Genomic DNA, 15,614 nt, shown 5'->3' on the forward strand with positions numbered 1-15,614 from the left:
CTTCATCAAAACTTACTGACATTTTTAATGAGAATGTTTTGAGAGAATAAAAAAAAAAAAAGAAAACAGAAATATTGTTGTTCATTTTAACATTTTTATTCAACATAACAGGATAAAAACATGCATTTTCTTCTAAATAGATATCTAACATTATCTGCTGCCTCAACGTGTGAAGACTTATTTACATCAGAATACAAATGGTGAAGAAAACAGCTTTGGAAGCATTTTGTTGAGAAGTAATGCAGCGCCCTCTGTTGGCCAATCAGCGGCAACAGTGTTAAAAATTACAGACAAGAAACAAATATTTTGATATCTAAATTAATACATTATATATCTGGGCTTTTTTCCAAATATGTACACAAAGTACCAAAACAAACAGCTATTAAAAGTAACACACTTTAATTTTACTTCTAAGTTTTGGTTCTTATAAAAAATATTAAATGTGATATTACTAGAAATCTTTATATTTTGACATTATTAAGCCAGTTGGCATTATTTTACACGTAATTAATCCTTGCAAACTATCAGGTTATCTTCTGAAGTTTGACTCAAACAGACAAAGGCTTCTGTTCACAGATCCAATTGTTCCTGTTGTTACAGTTCACTGATTTCCATCCTTGTGTTTCGCGAGAAATTGCACAGTGACCATCAGTCGGGTTTTCAATCCAGGAGCTGAGGAAAACAAAAACATCAGTTGGATCAAGAGTCAAGATTTTATCATTTAAAGTGTTTAGAAATGTGTCTCTTACCTGTCAGCCAGATCACTTCCATCGACCCACTTCCATTTTCCACCATCAGCTTTCAGTCCAATCCAGTACCCTTTGTTTCCTGAACTTCCCCCGCTGTTATCACTGACATATTTCTGAGGACAACAGAGGAAAAGGGATCAGAGATATTTACTTAATTTAATAAACTCACTGTGACCAACAGACTCATTGTGTGTTCAGATCTTCAGAAAATACATTTTCATTTAATATATGCTGTCATTACCTTTTCTTCTGAATTATCTACAACCACCAAATCAGAAATCCTTCTTTTGCAGTTTTCTCGAGCTTCTTCCCAGGTTTTCCGATCGGTAGAAGACTTGTAGTCCAAAACCACATAGCACCTGGACTGGAACAGATTCCAGCCCAGCTGACAAGATTTACACTGTCTTCCTGAAATAACAGAGATCAACTAATAAACAACTTTACTGTCTCGTTATATCAGGATTCAATATTTTTGTAACTAATGGGATCCCAACATACCGGCACCTCTTTTGGGACAGAAGGCATCAATGATCCACTGAGCTCGACTGATGGTGAGCTCATTCCTCTTTGCCATGTCCTTTATTTGATTTGTAAGGTTTCTCTTCTCCATCTCCAGCTCCTGGTTTTGTGTCTCCAGCTCCTGGTTTTGTGTCTCCAGCTCCTGGTTTTGTTTCTCCAGGTTCATCTTTTCTTCCGTCAGCTTGGCGTTGTTTTCAGAAATGACCGAGGTAACTTAAGGTCAAACGTACAGGAAGATAGTTGGCAGTGAGCTGATATTGGACAACTAATTAACAAAAATCAAACAACTTTGACTTAAACTGAAAGTCAGATAAAATGCATTTTTGTTCAGAATTATTTCACAATAACGACATCGAAATATTTGTTTACTTTTGAGTTATACTTACAATATATTCGAAGGGCCACAATAACAAACAGTGTCAACCAACTCACTGTTATTGTTGGAAAAGAATGAGTGAAAGAGGGAGACTTCTTGTCTGAAAGAAAAAATGATTTATTTTTTATTTTTTAGCTGAAATAAATCAACACGAAACATTAAAACAATTAAATATGCTTTTATAAAATTTGTGCAGTAAATTGTGAAAATAACCTGCAGTGGCTGGTTTTTGGTCCACAATGCATACTGCTGCATTTACATTCCTGCCTTTCTCAAGTTTGTCTGAAACCATTCAGAACAAACGCAAGTACTTAAGTAATGACAGTGAATTAGCCCAATCACTCCCGATATGAAAATTGGAAAAATAATAATGCAAGATAGAAAAAAGAAAAAAGGTAAAACAAAGTTAAATAAAAGAAATGGCAAAAATTATTCATTTAAAATACCAATTTACACTTTTATCTTGATGAAGTAATAACATACCTGAGGTGGCTGCAATTTTGTCCACAGTACAAACTGCTGCATTTTCATAGTCACCTTCCTCAAGTTTCTCTGAAAGAAATCAAACAAAACTTCTCAAAGATCTGCAGTAAATTAAACATTATTTCCAGAATCAGCAGACTGAGAAAATCATGATACAAATTAAAACATAAAGTCAATCGTGACATCTGAAATTAATTTGACCAAAGTGTCGTTATGTTCATCATTATGAAAATGAATAAAATAAGATTCTGCTTCACAAAAGATGAGACGCTTGTGAAGTTTGAATCTGTCAGAAAGCATCCTACCTGCAGAGAAAGAAACATTTGGATTTCTAAAATTGACCGTCAGCGTCTGTGTTTTTCTGTTCATCCTGGAAAAAGCATCAAGTTCACCAGCGATCGAACTGCATATGAAGGCTGAAATGGAAACGCTGGTGCAGTGATGTTAATCTTTACAGGGAAGTTTGTGGGTTTTTGTGTGTGTTTTGAAGTTGAGTCTCTATTTAAAAACTTGTGGTCAGTTGTTGAGGGGAAGTTTTCTCCGTTGAATTTTACTTCTAAAATATACAGTTTTTTATTTCATCAAAGCAGAACTCGATCAGTAATATGATTGTGTTACAAATTGTTTTTCTGACCAATGATGATTGAATAAATGTCTGAATTCAGGTCAGCTGACCAGCCTGGATGGACTGCCATTTAAAATTCAGACACAGAACACATCCACACGCTGATCTCCAACGACACCGATCAAACACAAAAGTTTAAATATCTGCAGCAAATTAGTCCGTATTTATAGAATCACTCCCAATGTGCTCGGCAGCCTGGAAAAATCATGGTAATAAATGTAAAGATGAAAAGGATTTTTTTTATTTAACTCTTCAAATATAATTGCTGCCAAAGTTACACTGTGTTGTTGTGCTTTAAAAAGGCATCATGCATTACAGAAATATGATTCTGCTACACAAAAGAGTGTAGGTGAAAAGCGTGAGAAATGTTTACTCTCCTTGCAGATAGAGGAACGTCTGGACTTTTTAAAGTAAGTCTGAGTTGTGTAGCAAGTTTAAAGTACCAGTTTTAACCTTGATAGAGAAGGATGTGGTTTTTAGTTCTGTTTTGAAGTTGCGACAGTTGGTGTTTGGTGAGAAACTAATGCCCAGTTGTGATGAGAAATCTTATTTATAAATAGTTTGAACTCACACAGTGTGTCTGCAGCATTTTCTCAGGCTGCTGCAGTTCATCAGTGCTGGAAGAAGTATTCAGGTCCTTTACTTAAAGATGCTGTAAAGTAGAAATGAAAATAAGTTTTAAGTTCATCACACCACAGAAGTATGGGTTGTTAACTACCCATCCAAATTTGAATGAAAAAAACACCGACAAGTATATTAAAGTAGGCTTTGAAATGGTGAGAAAATCATCAGTCTTCTCTGCTCTGAGACTGGGGGGGCGTGTCCTGAAGGAGCTGAAGCTCCGCCCACTCACTGGGAGGTGTTCAGTGTCCTGTAGGACAGTCCTGTGGCTGCAGTTCTTTTCCCCACTAAGCGGTCCGTCTGACATCCAACCTCTCGGTGACTTTATGCATGATGTCCCACTGGTCCTCTGTCTCTCTGCTGGATGGAGCAGCCTGCTTTGGGAAAACACAATAGAATCAGAATTTATTTGTCCAATGAGTGAAACATACAGATGCATATAAATGAAGCTTGTCCCCCTGAGCTGTAACACAGGAGTCAAACTGGACACCAGAGGCAGCAGACAGTGAGTCTCCAACTACTTCTAACGCACCTGCATTACAATAGTGGAGATAATAAGAATGGAGGAGTTGATTTAGTTCTGTAACGACTGTAACATGAACAACGCTGCATTACATCACATGTTAATTCATGACATCACATGTTAATTCATTACATCACATGTTAATTCATTACATCACGTTAATTCATGACATCACATGTTAATTCAAACTTTGAACCTGCTCAGGTTGAGACGAAAGTCTTTCTCTTTCACTGATGTCCCTCGTCCTCCTCCTCCTCCCTGTAGCCTCCTCCACATGTAGTTGGGCTCCTTTATCCCGACCGGTACCGGTACATGTAACAGAGAGGGTCGCTGATTGTATCGTTACACCAGAGTACAAAATCAACAACCCTCATTAATCAGGAGGACTAGATCTCCTCTGGTCCATGTTTACCATCACCCCGACATGTAAAATACAGAGTTACATATATTATAGTTCCTTATCGGAGCTATATTGACATGCCTAAAAAATTCTGCTGTTTTCGGAGCATTTTCCTCTGAACTCTGCTACAAACTCAATAGAAGCTAATTAGCACATTAGCTCCCATTTCATGAAGATAAAGTTATTCTACACCGAGTAAAATCACGTTAGCAGTTTGCACCGAGGACTAAATGTAGCAGAGTCACTGTGGAAAAGTTATCTGGTATAATTACAACAAGCACACAGAACTTCCGCTGAGTGGTGGACTGCTGGCGGCGGCGGACGGTGCCGGTGCGACCGGAGGACGAACGGCCGGGAGGGTGAAGCTCGGTTCGGCTCCGAGCTGCAGGAGAAGCCGTGTGTCCGTGAACTGCATCCGTCTCCGGTCCAAGTTAAAACTGTCCTCTGTGAAATGGTCCCTGCAGAGGCGGCTGTTGGTGTCGATCCTAACGTCTCCTTTAGCGAGGCTCTTCACGAAATCAATCCGCCTCTTTTTCCTTTCTTCATCAGTAGGGAATTTAAATGGCGATGCGGCGCTGCTTTGGAGGTTCTTGCTTCCAGGAAAGATTCACTTGCGGGTGGAGGGAGACGTCCTGTAGCAGCCAGCTGATGGACAATAACAATCTGACTACGGCAGAGTGGGATGACCTCTTATGCAAATGAGCTCCAGGCTTTTATAGCCTTTCACCGTGAGAGGAGGAGCCATGCAGAAGGTTATATAAACCGTCTGTGCGGTAGATCGGTGACGTACTGAAGCGACCTTTTAGCCCCGCCTAAAAAAACATGAGCTGAAGACTGATGAGAAACTGTTTAAAGGTCGAACTTACAGCAACTTTAACTCAAATAACTGCGTAACAAAATTGGATAAACAACCATTGAATTGCATATTATGACAAATAATGTAACTAAAATCAGGTATAAACCTCTGAACTCTGTTAAACCCAAAATAATTCAGTTGTTAGATCTTAATAGTCTGTTTTAGTCCTTTACAGTTGTCAGTCAAAGTAGGTCTCATTTATATCTTTGGAAGTTCCTTAACGTTCAACAGTTCACCATTAGTCTCTTCCAACGGATTTCCGGTTGTTTGTTTGAATCCAAAACAACTCTGAGATCTCAGAAAACAAAGTGCCAATAAAATTGGATCCTTTATATTTCTCGGTGAAGATCCAGACAGGATAGCAGATGAAGCAGCTCGTAGTCACTTGATGAATCCCTAAAAAAAAAAAACAGCCTGTACACAAGTGTGCAGAACATCATCATATAGTCAGAGTTTCCTCTTTTTCCATCACATTAGATTTACACAAAACATTCACGACTTTAAACACTTGTGACTAAATTATCTCGTTTTACCTCAATTTCAAACAATACACTTGGCAATCAACATACTTTTACAACATATACAGTAACTTTAACAAAAATTCAACACACACACACACACACACACACACACACACACAGTTATGTGCTTCATTCACAACATCCAAAATGTTGTTATCATGGCTGGTTTTGCTTCGCTATGTTCCTCAAAGTAAATTACTCCCAATTCTCTGACACAAACTTAGTTAACAAGATAACCTCAGGTAGCAACTCACCTGGATAATCCACTTCATTGAAGAAACGCCCGACGGAGTTCGTCCCGGTGAGAACTTCTCCCTCGACAGCTCCGCTGCAGCTCAGCATGTAACTCACTTACAATACTGTTAAATTCACTCGATATCTCTTGGGAATCTCAAAATATCTGACTTTGCTCCAAATCTTGTCTGCCTCCTGCACCTGTCTTAGCTGCGGGGTCTCCGGTAGGTGAGTGCGTGGTTCAGAGAGTGGGAGGGGGGGCTAAGGGCTCTGCTACGTTCAGACCACCAGCTGGTTTGGTGAGACGTTTAGGGAACGTCTGTAAATTGGGCGACTGAAAGTTACCCGGGTTACGTGAACATGGGAGAACACGTGACCTCGACAGAGAAGAGCTTCCATCACCCTCAAATCCAGGACCCCCGGTGTACAGTGACCACTGATCCTTTTTGATGACCAGGAAGAAAAATTAGTGCAAAACAGGTTTTGACTTGATCAGCATTTTAGGTAACAGCACTGAAAAAGATATTCAAACATGAAATCCCTCTTTGTAAAACACACAATATGTGCTTGGCTGATAAATTGAACTTCCTGTTGTAATCTGGAGATTTGTTGGAGCTGATGTCGACGGTGTGATTGATTAATGAGGTCCAAACGTGGTGAACATACTGAGACCAGATCTGTTCCTGCCTCATACTGATTGAACTTGTTATATCATCCTGAAGAATGCAGTTCATCCTGACTTTATCAAAACTTACTGACATTTTTAATGAGAAGTTTTGAGATATTAGAAAAAAAAAAAAAAAAAAAGAAATATTGTTCAGTATAACATTTTTATTCAACATAACAGGATAAAAACATGCATTTGCTTCTAAATAGATATCTAACATTATCTGCTGCCTCAACGTGTGAAGACTTATTTACATCAGAATACAAAAGTTGAAGAAAACAGCTTTGGAAGCATTTTGTTGAGAAGTAATGCAGCGCCCTCTGTTGGCCAATCAGCGGCAACAGTGTTAAAAATTACATGCAGGAAACAAATATTTTCTAATATCTATTTATACATTACATCTGAGTTTCTTTTCTTCCAAATATGTACACAAAGTACCTTAAACAAACAGCTGTTAATAGTAGCACACTTTAACTTTATTCCTAAGTTTTGGTTTTTACAAAAATATTAAACGTGATATGACTTTAAATCTTTATATTTTGACATTATTAAGCCAGTTGGCATTATTTTACATGTGATTAATCTTTGCAGACTATCAAGTAACCTTCTGAAGTTTGACTCAAACAGACAAAGCCTTCTGTTCACAGATCCATCTGTTCCTGTCGTTACAGTTCACTGATTTCCATCCATCATTAGTTACAGAAATTGCACAGTGACCATCAGTCGGGTTTTCTGTCCAGGAGCTGAGGAAACAAAAACAACAGTTGGATCCAGAGTCAAGATTTTATCATTCAAAGTGTTTAGAAATGTGTCTCTTACCTGTCAGCCAGATCACTTCCATCGACCCACTTCCATTTTCTACCATCAGCTTTCAGTCCAATCCAGTACCCTTCGTTTCCTGAACTTCCCCAGCTGTTATCACTGACATATTTCTGAGGACAACAGAGGAAAAGGGAACAGATATATATACTTACTTTAATAAACTCACTGTGACCAACAGACTCAACGTGTGTTCAGATCTTCAGAAAATACATTTTCATTTAATATAAGCTGTCATTACCTTTTCTTCAGCATTATCTACAACCACCAAATCAGAACTCCTTATCGTGCAGTTTTCTCGAGCTTCTTCCCAGGTTTTCCGATTGGTAGAAGTCTTGTAGTCCAAAACCATATAGCAACTGGACTGGAACAGAAACCTGCCCGGCTGACAAGATTTACAGTCTTCCTGAAACAACAGAGATCAACTAATAATCAACTTTACTGTTTCATTATGTCAGAATTCAATATTTTTTATAACTAATGGGATCCCAACATACTGGCATCTCTTTTGGGACAGTAGGCATCAATGCTCCACTGAGCTCGACTGATGTTGAGCTCATTCCCCTTTGCCTCCATGTCCTTTATTTGATTTGTAAGGTTTCTCTTCTCCATCTCCAGCTCCTGGTTTTGTGTCTCCAGCTCCTGGTTTTGTTTCTCCAGGTTCATCTTTTCTGCCGTCAGCTTGGCGTTGTTTTCAGAAATGACCGAGGTAACTTAAGGTCAAACGTACAGGAAGATAGTTGGCAGTGAGCTGATATTGGACAACAAATTAACAAAAATCAAACAACTTTGACATAAATTGAAAGTCAGATAAAATGCATTTTTGTTCAGAATTATTTCACAATAACGACATCGAAATATTTGTTTACTTTTGAGTTATACTTACAATATATTCGAAGGGCCACAATAACAAACAGTATCAACCAACTCACTGTTATTGTTGGAAAAGAATGAGTGAAAGAGGGAGACTTCTTGTCTGAAAGAAAAAGTAATTTTTTTTTTAGCTGAAACGAATCAACATGAAACTTTAAAACAGTTCAATCTGCTGTTATAATAGTTCAGCAGTAAATTGTGTTAATAACCTGCAGTGGCTGTTATTTTGTCCACAGTATAAACTGGTGAATTTTCATAGTCACCTTCTTCAAGTTCCTCTGAAACAAATCAAACATAAGTTCTCAAAGATCTGCAGTAAATTAAACATTATTTCCAGAATCAGCAGACTGAGAAAATCATGATACAAATTAGAACATAAAGTCAATCGTGACATCTCAAATTAATTTGACCAAAGTGTCGTTATGCTCATCATTATGAAAATGAATAAAACAAGATTCTGCTTCACAAAAGATGAGACGCTTGTGAAGTTTGAATCTGTCAGAAAGCATCCTACCTGCAGATAAAGAAACATTTGGATTTCTAAAATTGACCGTCAGCGTCTGTGTTTTTCTGTTCATCCTGGAAAAAGCATCAAGTTCACCACCGATCGAGCTGCATATGAAGGCTGAAATGGAAATGCTGGTGCAGTGATGTTAAACTTTACAGGGAAGTTTGTGGGTTTTTGAAGTTGAGTCTCTATTTTAAAACTTGTGGTCAGTTGTTGCGAGGGGAAGTTTTCTCTGTTGAATTTTATTTCTAAAATATACAGTTTTTTATTTCATCGAAGCAGAAATCAATCAGTAATATGATTGTGTTACATGTTGTTTTTCTGACCAATGATGATTGAATAAATGTCTGAATTCAGGTAAGCTGACCAGCCTGGATGGACTGCCATTTAAAATTCAGATACAGAACACATCCACACGCTGATCTCCAACGGCACCGATCAAACACAAATGTTTAAATATCTGCAGCAAATTAGTCCGTATTTATAGAATCACTCCCAATGTGCTCGGCAGCCTGGAAAAATCATGGAAATAAATGTAAAGATGAAAAGGATTTTTTTTTTTTTACTCTTCAAATGTATTTAATGCCAAAGTTACACTGTGTTGTTGTGCTTTAAAAAGGCATCATGCATTACAGAAATATGATTCTGCTACACAAAAGAGTGTAGGTGAAAAGCGTGAGAAATGTTTACTCTCCTTGCAGATAGAGGAACGTCTGGACTTTTTAAAGTAAGTCTGAGTTGTGTAGCAAGTTTAAAATACCAGTTTTAATCTTGATAGAGAAGCATGTGGTTTTTAGTTCTGTTTTGAAGTTGCGACAGTTGGTGTTTGCTGAGAAACTAATGCCCAGTTGTGATGAGAAGTCTTATTTATAAATGGTTTGAACTCACACAGTGTGTCTGCAGCATTTTCTCAGGCTGCTGCAGTTCATCAGTGCTGGAAGAAGCATTCAGGTCCTTTACTTAAAGATGCTGTAAAGTAGAAATGAAAATGAGTTTTAAGTTCATCACACCACAGAAGTATGGGTTGTTAACTACCCATCCAAATTTGAATGAAAAAAACACCGACAAGTATATTAAAGTAGGCTTTGAAATCGTGAGAAAATCATCAGTCTTCTCTGCTCTGAGACTGGGGGGGCGTGTCCTGAAGGAGCTGAAGCTCCGCCCACTCACTGGGAGGTGTTCAGTGTCCTGTAGGACAGTCCTGTGGCTGCAGTTCTTTTCCCCACTAAGCGGTCAGTCTGACATCCAACCTCTCGGAGACTTTATGCATGATGTCCCACTGGTACTCTGTCTCTCTGCTGGATGGAGCAGCCTGCTTTGGGAAAACACAATAGAATCAGAATTTATTTGTCCAATGAGTGAAACATACAGATGCATATAAATGAAGCTTGTCCCCCTGAGCTGTAACACAGGAGTCAAACTGGACACCAGAGACAGAAGACAGTGAGTCTCCAACTACTTCTAACGCACCTGCATTACAATAGTGGAGATAATAAGAATGGAGTAGATTTAGTTCTGTAACGACTGTAACATGAACAACGCTGCATTACATCACATGTTAATTCATTACATCACATGTTAATTCATTACATCACATGTTAATTCATTACATCACGTCAATTCAAACTTTGAACCTGCTCAGGTTGAGATGCAAGTCTTTCTCTTTCACTGATGTCCCTCCACCTCCTCGTCCTCCTCCTCTTCCTCCTCCTCTCTGCAGCCTCCTCCACATGTAGTTGGGCTCATTTACCCCGACCGGTACCGGTACATGTAACCGAGAGGGTCGCTGATTGTAACGTTACACCGGAGTCCAAAATCAACAACCCTCATTAATGGGGAGGACTAGATCTCCTCTGGTCCATGTTTACCATCACCCCGACATGTAAAATACAGAGTTACATATATTATAGTTCCTTATCGGAGCTATATTGACACGCCTAAAAAAAATCTGCTGTTTTCGGAGCATTTTCTTCTGAACTCTGCTACGAACTCAATAGAAGCTAATTAGCACATTAGCTCCCATTTCATGAAAATAAAGTTATTCTACATCGAGTAAAATCACGTTAGCGGTTTGCACCGAGGACTAAATGTAGCAGAGTCACTGTGGAAAAGTTATCTGGTATAATTACAACAAGCACACAGAACTTCCGCTGAGTGGTGGACTGCTGGCGGCGGCGGACGGTGCCGGTGCGACCGGAGGACGAACGGCCGGGAGGGTGAAGCTCGGTTCGGCTCCGAGCTGCAGGAGAAGCCGTGTGTCCGTGAACTGCATCCGTCTCCGGTCCAAGTTGAAACTGTCCTCTGTGAAACGGTCCCTGCAGAGGCGGCTGTTGGTGTCGATCCTAACGTCTCCTTTAGCGAGGCTCTTCACGAAATCAATCCGCCTCTTTTTCCTTTCTTCATCAGTAGGGAATTTAAATAGCGATGCGGCGCTGCTTTGGAGGTTCTTGCTTCCAGGAAAGATTCACTTGCGGGTGGAGGGAGACGTCCTGTAGCAGCCAGCTGATGGACAATAACAATCTGACTACGGCAGAGTGGGATGACCTCTTATGCAAATGAGCTCCAGGCTTTTATAGCGTTTCACCGTGAGAGGAGGAGCCATGCAGAAGGTTATATAAACCGTCTGTGTGGTAGATCGGTGACGTACTGAAGCGACCTTTTAGCCTCGCCTAAAAAAACCTGAGCTGAAGACGGATGAGCAACTGTTTAAAGGTCGAACTTATAGCAACTTTAACTCAAATAACTGTAAGAAAAATTGGATAAACAACCATTGAATTGCATATTATGACAAATAATCACTCAAATCAGGTATAAACCTCTGAACTCTGTTAAACCCAAAATAATTCAGTTGTTAGATCTTAATAGTCTGTTTTAGTCCTTTACAGTTGTCAGTCAAAGTAGGTCTCATTTATATCTTTGGAAGTTCCTTAACGTTCAACAGTTCACCATTAGTCTCTTCCAACGGATTTCCGGTTGTTTGTTTGAATCCAAAACAACTCTGAGATCTCAGAAAACAAAGTGCCAATAAAATTGGATCCTTTATATTTCTCGGTGACGATCCAGACAGGATAGCAGATGAAGCAGCTCGTAGTCACCTGATGAATGTTTTGAACGGTTTTCTCTGTTGAATTTTACTTCTAAAATATACAGTTTTTTATTTCATCTAATCAGAACTCGATCAGTAATATGATTGTGTTACATGTTGTTTTTCTGACCAATGAAGATTGAATAAATGTCTGAATTCAGGTAAGCTGACCAGCCTGGATGGACTGCCATTTAAAATTCAGACACAGAACACATCCACACGCTGATCTCCAACGGCACCGATCAAACACAAATGTTTAAATATCTGCAGCAAATTAGTCCGTATTTATAGAATCATTCCCAATGTGCTCGGCAGCCTGGAAAAATCATGGTAATAAATGTAAAGATGAAAAGGATTTTTTTTTTAACTCTTCAAATGTAATTGCTGCCAAAGTTACACTGTGTTGTTGTGCTTTAAAAAGGCATCATGCATTACAGAAATATGATTCTGCTACACAAAAGAGTGTAGGTGAAAAGCGTGAGAAATGTTTACTCTCCTTGCAGATAGAGGAACGTCTGGACTTTTTAAAGTAAGTCTGAGTTGTGTACCAAGTTTAAAATACCAGTTTTAATCTTGATAGAGAAGCATGTGGTTTTTAGTTCTGTTTTGAAGTTGCGACAGTTGGTGTTTGGTGAGAAACTAATGCCCAGTTGTGATGAGAAGTCTTATTTATAAATGGTTTGAACTCACACAGTGTGTCTGCAGTATTTTCTCAGGCTGCTGCAGTTCATCAGTGCTGGAAGAAGTATTCAGGTCCTTTACTTAAAGATGCTGTAAAGTAGAAATGAAAATGAGTTTTAAGTTCATCACACCACAGAAGTATGGGTTGTTAACTACCCATCCAAATTTGAATGAAAAAAACACCGACAAGTATATTAAAGTAGGATTTGAACTCGTGAGAAAATCATCAGTCTTCTCTGCTCTGAGACTGGGGGGGCGTGTCCTGAAGGAGCTGAAGCTCCGCCCACTCACTGGGAGGTGTTCAGTGTCCTGTAGGACAGTCCTGTGGCTGCAGTTCTTTTCCCCCACTAAGCGGTCCGTCTGACATCCAACCTCTCGGAGACTTTATGCATGATGTCCCACTGGTCCTCTGTCTCTCTGCTGGATGGAGCAGCCTGCTTTGGGAAAACACAATAGAATCAGAATTTATTTGTCCAATGAGTGAAACATACAGATGCATATAAATGAAGCTTGTCCCCCTGAGCTGTAACACAGGAGTCAAACTGGACACCAGAGACAGAAGACAGTGAGTCTCCAACTACTTCTAACGCACCTGCATTACAATAGTGGAGATAATAAGAATGGAGGAGTTGATTTAGTTCTGTAACGACTGTAACATGAACAACGCTGCATTACATCACATGTTAATTCATGACATCACATGTTAATTCATGACATCACGTGTTAATTCATTACATCACGTTAATTCAAACTTTGAACCTGCTGAGGTTGAGAAGTAAGTCTTTCTCTTTCACTGATGTCCCTCCACCTCTTCCTCCTCCTCCTCCTCCTCCTCCTCCACATGTAGTTGGGCTCGTTTATCCCAACCGGTACCGGTACATGTAACCGAGAGGGTCGCTGATTGTAACGTTACACCGGAGTACAAAATCAACAACCCTCATTAATGGGGAGGACTAGATCTCCTCTGGTCCATGTTTACCATCACCCCGACATGTAAAATACAGAGTTACATATATTATAGTTCCTTATCGGAGCTATATTGACACGCCTAAAAAAAATCAGCTGTTTTCGGAGCATTTTCCTCTGAACTCTGCTACAAACTCAATAGAAGCTAATTAGCACATTAGCTCCCATTTCATGAAAATAAAGTTATTCTACACCGAGTAAAATCACGTTAGCGGTTTGCACCGAGGACTAAATGTAGCAGAGTCACTGTGGAAAAGTTATCTGGTATAATTACAACAAGCACACAGAACTTCCGCTGAGTGGTGGACTGCTGGCGGCGGCGGACGATGCCGGTGCGACCGGAGGACGAACGGCCGGGAGGGTGAAGCTCGGTTCGGCTCCGAGCTGCAGGAGAAGCCGTGTGTCCGTGAACTGCATCCGTCTCCGGTCCAAGTTGAAACTGTCCTCTGTGAAATGGTCCCTGCAGAGGCGGCTGTTGGTGTCGATCCTAACGTCTCCTTTAGCGAGGCTCTTCACGAAATCAATCCGCCTCTTTTTCCTTTCTTCACCAGTAGTGAATTTAAATAGCGATGCGGCGCTGCTTTGGAGGTTCTTGCTTCCAGGAAAGATTCACTTGCGGGTGGAGGGAGACGTCCTGTAGCAGCCAGCTGATGGACAATAACAATCTGACTACGGCAGAGTGGGATGACCTCTTATGCAAATGAGCTCCAGGCTTTTATAGCGTTTCACCGTGAGAGGAGGAGCCATGCAGAAGGTTATATAAACCGTCTGTGTGGTAGATCGGTGACGTACTGAAGCGACCTTTTAGCCCCGCCTAAAAAAACCTGAGCTGAAGACGGATGAGAAACTGTTTAAAGGTCGAACTTACAGCAACTTTGACTCAAATAACTGCGTAACAAAATTGGATAAACAACCATTGAATTGCATATTATGTCAAATAATGTAACTAAAATCAGGTATAAACCTCTGAACTCTGTTAAACCCAAAATAATTCAGTTGTTAGATCTTAATAGTCTGTTTTAGTCCTTTACAGTTGTCAGTCAAAGTAGGTCTCATTTATATCTTTGGAAGTTCCTTAACGTTCAACAGTTCACCATTAGTCTCTTCCAACGGATTTCCGGTTGTTTGTTTGAATCCAAAACAACTCTGAGATCTCAGAAAACAAAGTGCCAATAAAATTGGATCCTTTATATTTCTCGGTGAAGATCCAGACAGGATAGCAGATGAAGCAGCTCGTAGTCACTTGATGAATCCCTAAAAAAAAAAAAACAGCCTGTACACAAGTGTGCAGAACATCATCATATAGTCAGAGTTTCCTCTTTTTCCATCACATTAGATTTACACAAAACTTTCACAACTTTAAACACTTGTGACTAAATTATCTCATTTTGCCTCAATTTCAAACAATACACTTGGCAGTCAACATACTTTTACAACATATACAGAAACTTTGACAAAAATTCAACACACACACACACAAACACACACACACAGACACACACAGTTATGTGCTTCATTCACATCATCCAAAATGTTGTTATCCTGGCTGGTTTTGCTTCGCTATGTTCCTCAAAGTAAATTACTCCCAATTCTCTGACACAAACTTAGTTAACAAGATAACCTCAGGTAGCAACTCACCTGGATAATCCACTTCATTGAAGAAACGCCCGACGGAGTTCGTCCCGGTGAGAACTTCTCCCTCGACAGCTCCGCTGCAGCTCAGCATGTAACTCACTTACAATACTGTTAAATTCACTCGATATCTCTTGGGAATCTCAAAATATCTGACTTTGCTCCAAATCTTGTCTGCCTCCTGCACCTGTCTTAGCTGCGGGGTCTCCGGTAGGTGAGTGCGTGGTTCAGAGAGTGGGAGGGGGGGGCTAAGGGCTCTGCTACGTTCAGACCACCAGCTGGTTTGGTGAGACGTTTAGGGAACGTCTGTAAATTGGGAAACTGTACGTTACCTGGGTTACGTGAACATGGGAGAACACGTGACCTCGACGGTGAAGAGCTTCCATCACCCTCAAATCCAGGACCCCCGGTGTACAGTGACCACTGATCCTTTTTGATGACCAGGAAGAAAAATTAGTGCAAAACAGGTTTTGACT

The 15,614-nt window shown here is 39.9% G+C and overlaps 1 protein-coding gene and 1 long non-coding RNA gene across 6 annotated transcripts; both read right to left on the reverse strand.

The window, feature by feature from the left end:
* Positions 1–74: 74 nt before the first annotated feature.
* LOC138192790 (C-type lectin domain family 12 member B-like) lies at positions 75–15,372 on the reverse strand. 5 transcript variants are annotated; one of them, XM_069140479.1, is made up of 11 exons: positions 5,928–6,202; positions 4,093–5,548; positions 3,606–3,747; positions 2,433–3,404; positions 2,128–2,196; positions 1,858–1,926; positions 1,655–1,744; positions 1,248–1,481; positions 991–1,157; positions 750–862; positions 75–672 (listed from the first exon to the last, which is right to left on the reverse strand). In XM_069140479.1, the coding sequence occupies exons 4-11, from the start codon at positions 2,494–2,496 to the stop codon at positions 549–551; spliced, it is 930 nt and encodes a 309-aa protein (XP_068996580.1). In that variant the 5' UTR covers positions 2,497–3,404; positions 3,606–3,747; positions 4,093–5,548; positions 5,928–6,202; the 3' UTR covers positions 75–548. The 5 variants fall into 5 exon arrangements, with proteins under 5 accessions (XP_068996580.1, XP_068996571.1, XP_068996588.1 ...); XM_069140470.1 differs by having other exon boundaries at positions 3,606–3,750; XM_069140487.1 differs by lacking the exon at positions 4,093–5,548.
* LOC138192853 (uncharacterized) lies at positions 6,734–7,754 on the reverse strand. The gene is made up of 3 exons (XR_011177837.1): positions 7,635–7,754; positions 7,394–7,506; positions 6,734–7,317 (listed from the first exon to the last, which is right to left on the reverse strand). It is a non-coding gene; the product is annotated as an uncharacterized lncRNA (long non-coding RNA).
* Positions 15,373–15,614: the final 242 nt, after the last annotated feature.

This window comes from Embiotoca jacksoni, unplaced genomic scaffold (genome assembly GCF_022577435.1).
Source record: "Embiotoca jacksoni isolate LCO1_2020_lvr unplaced genomic scaffold, fEmbJac1.0.p SCAF_11, whole genome shotgun sequence".
NCBI classification, from domain to species: Eukaryota; Metazoa; Chordata; class Actinopteri; family Embiotocidae; genus Embiotoca; species Embiotoca jacksoni.

Bases quoted from the DNA above. Each gene is read 5' to 3' on its own strand.
- LOC138192790 (XM_069140458.1), bottom strand. From the start codon at position 15,232: ATGCTGAGCTGCAGCGGAGCTGTCGAGGGAGAAGTTCTCACCGGGACG. The intron at 1,158-1,247 runs GTATGTTGGGAT...CTGTTATTTCAG, and splicing joins CTGTCCCAAAAGAGGTGCCG to GAAGACAGTGTAAATCTTGT. The intron at 673-749 runs GTAAGAGACACA...TGTTTTCCTCAG, and splicing joins GGAAGTGATCTGGCTGACAG to CTCCTGGATTGAAAACCCGA.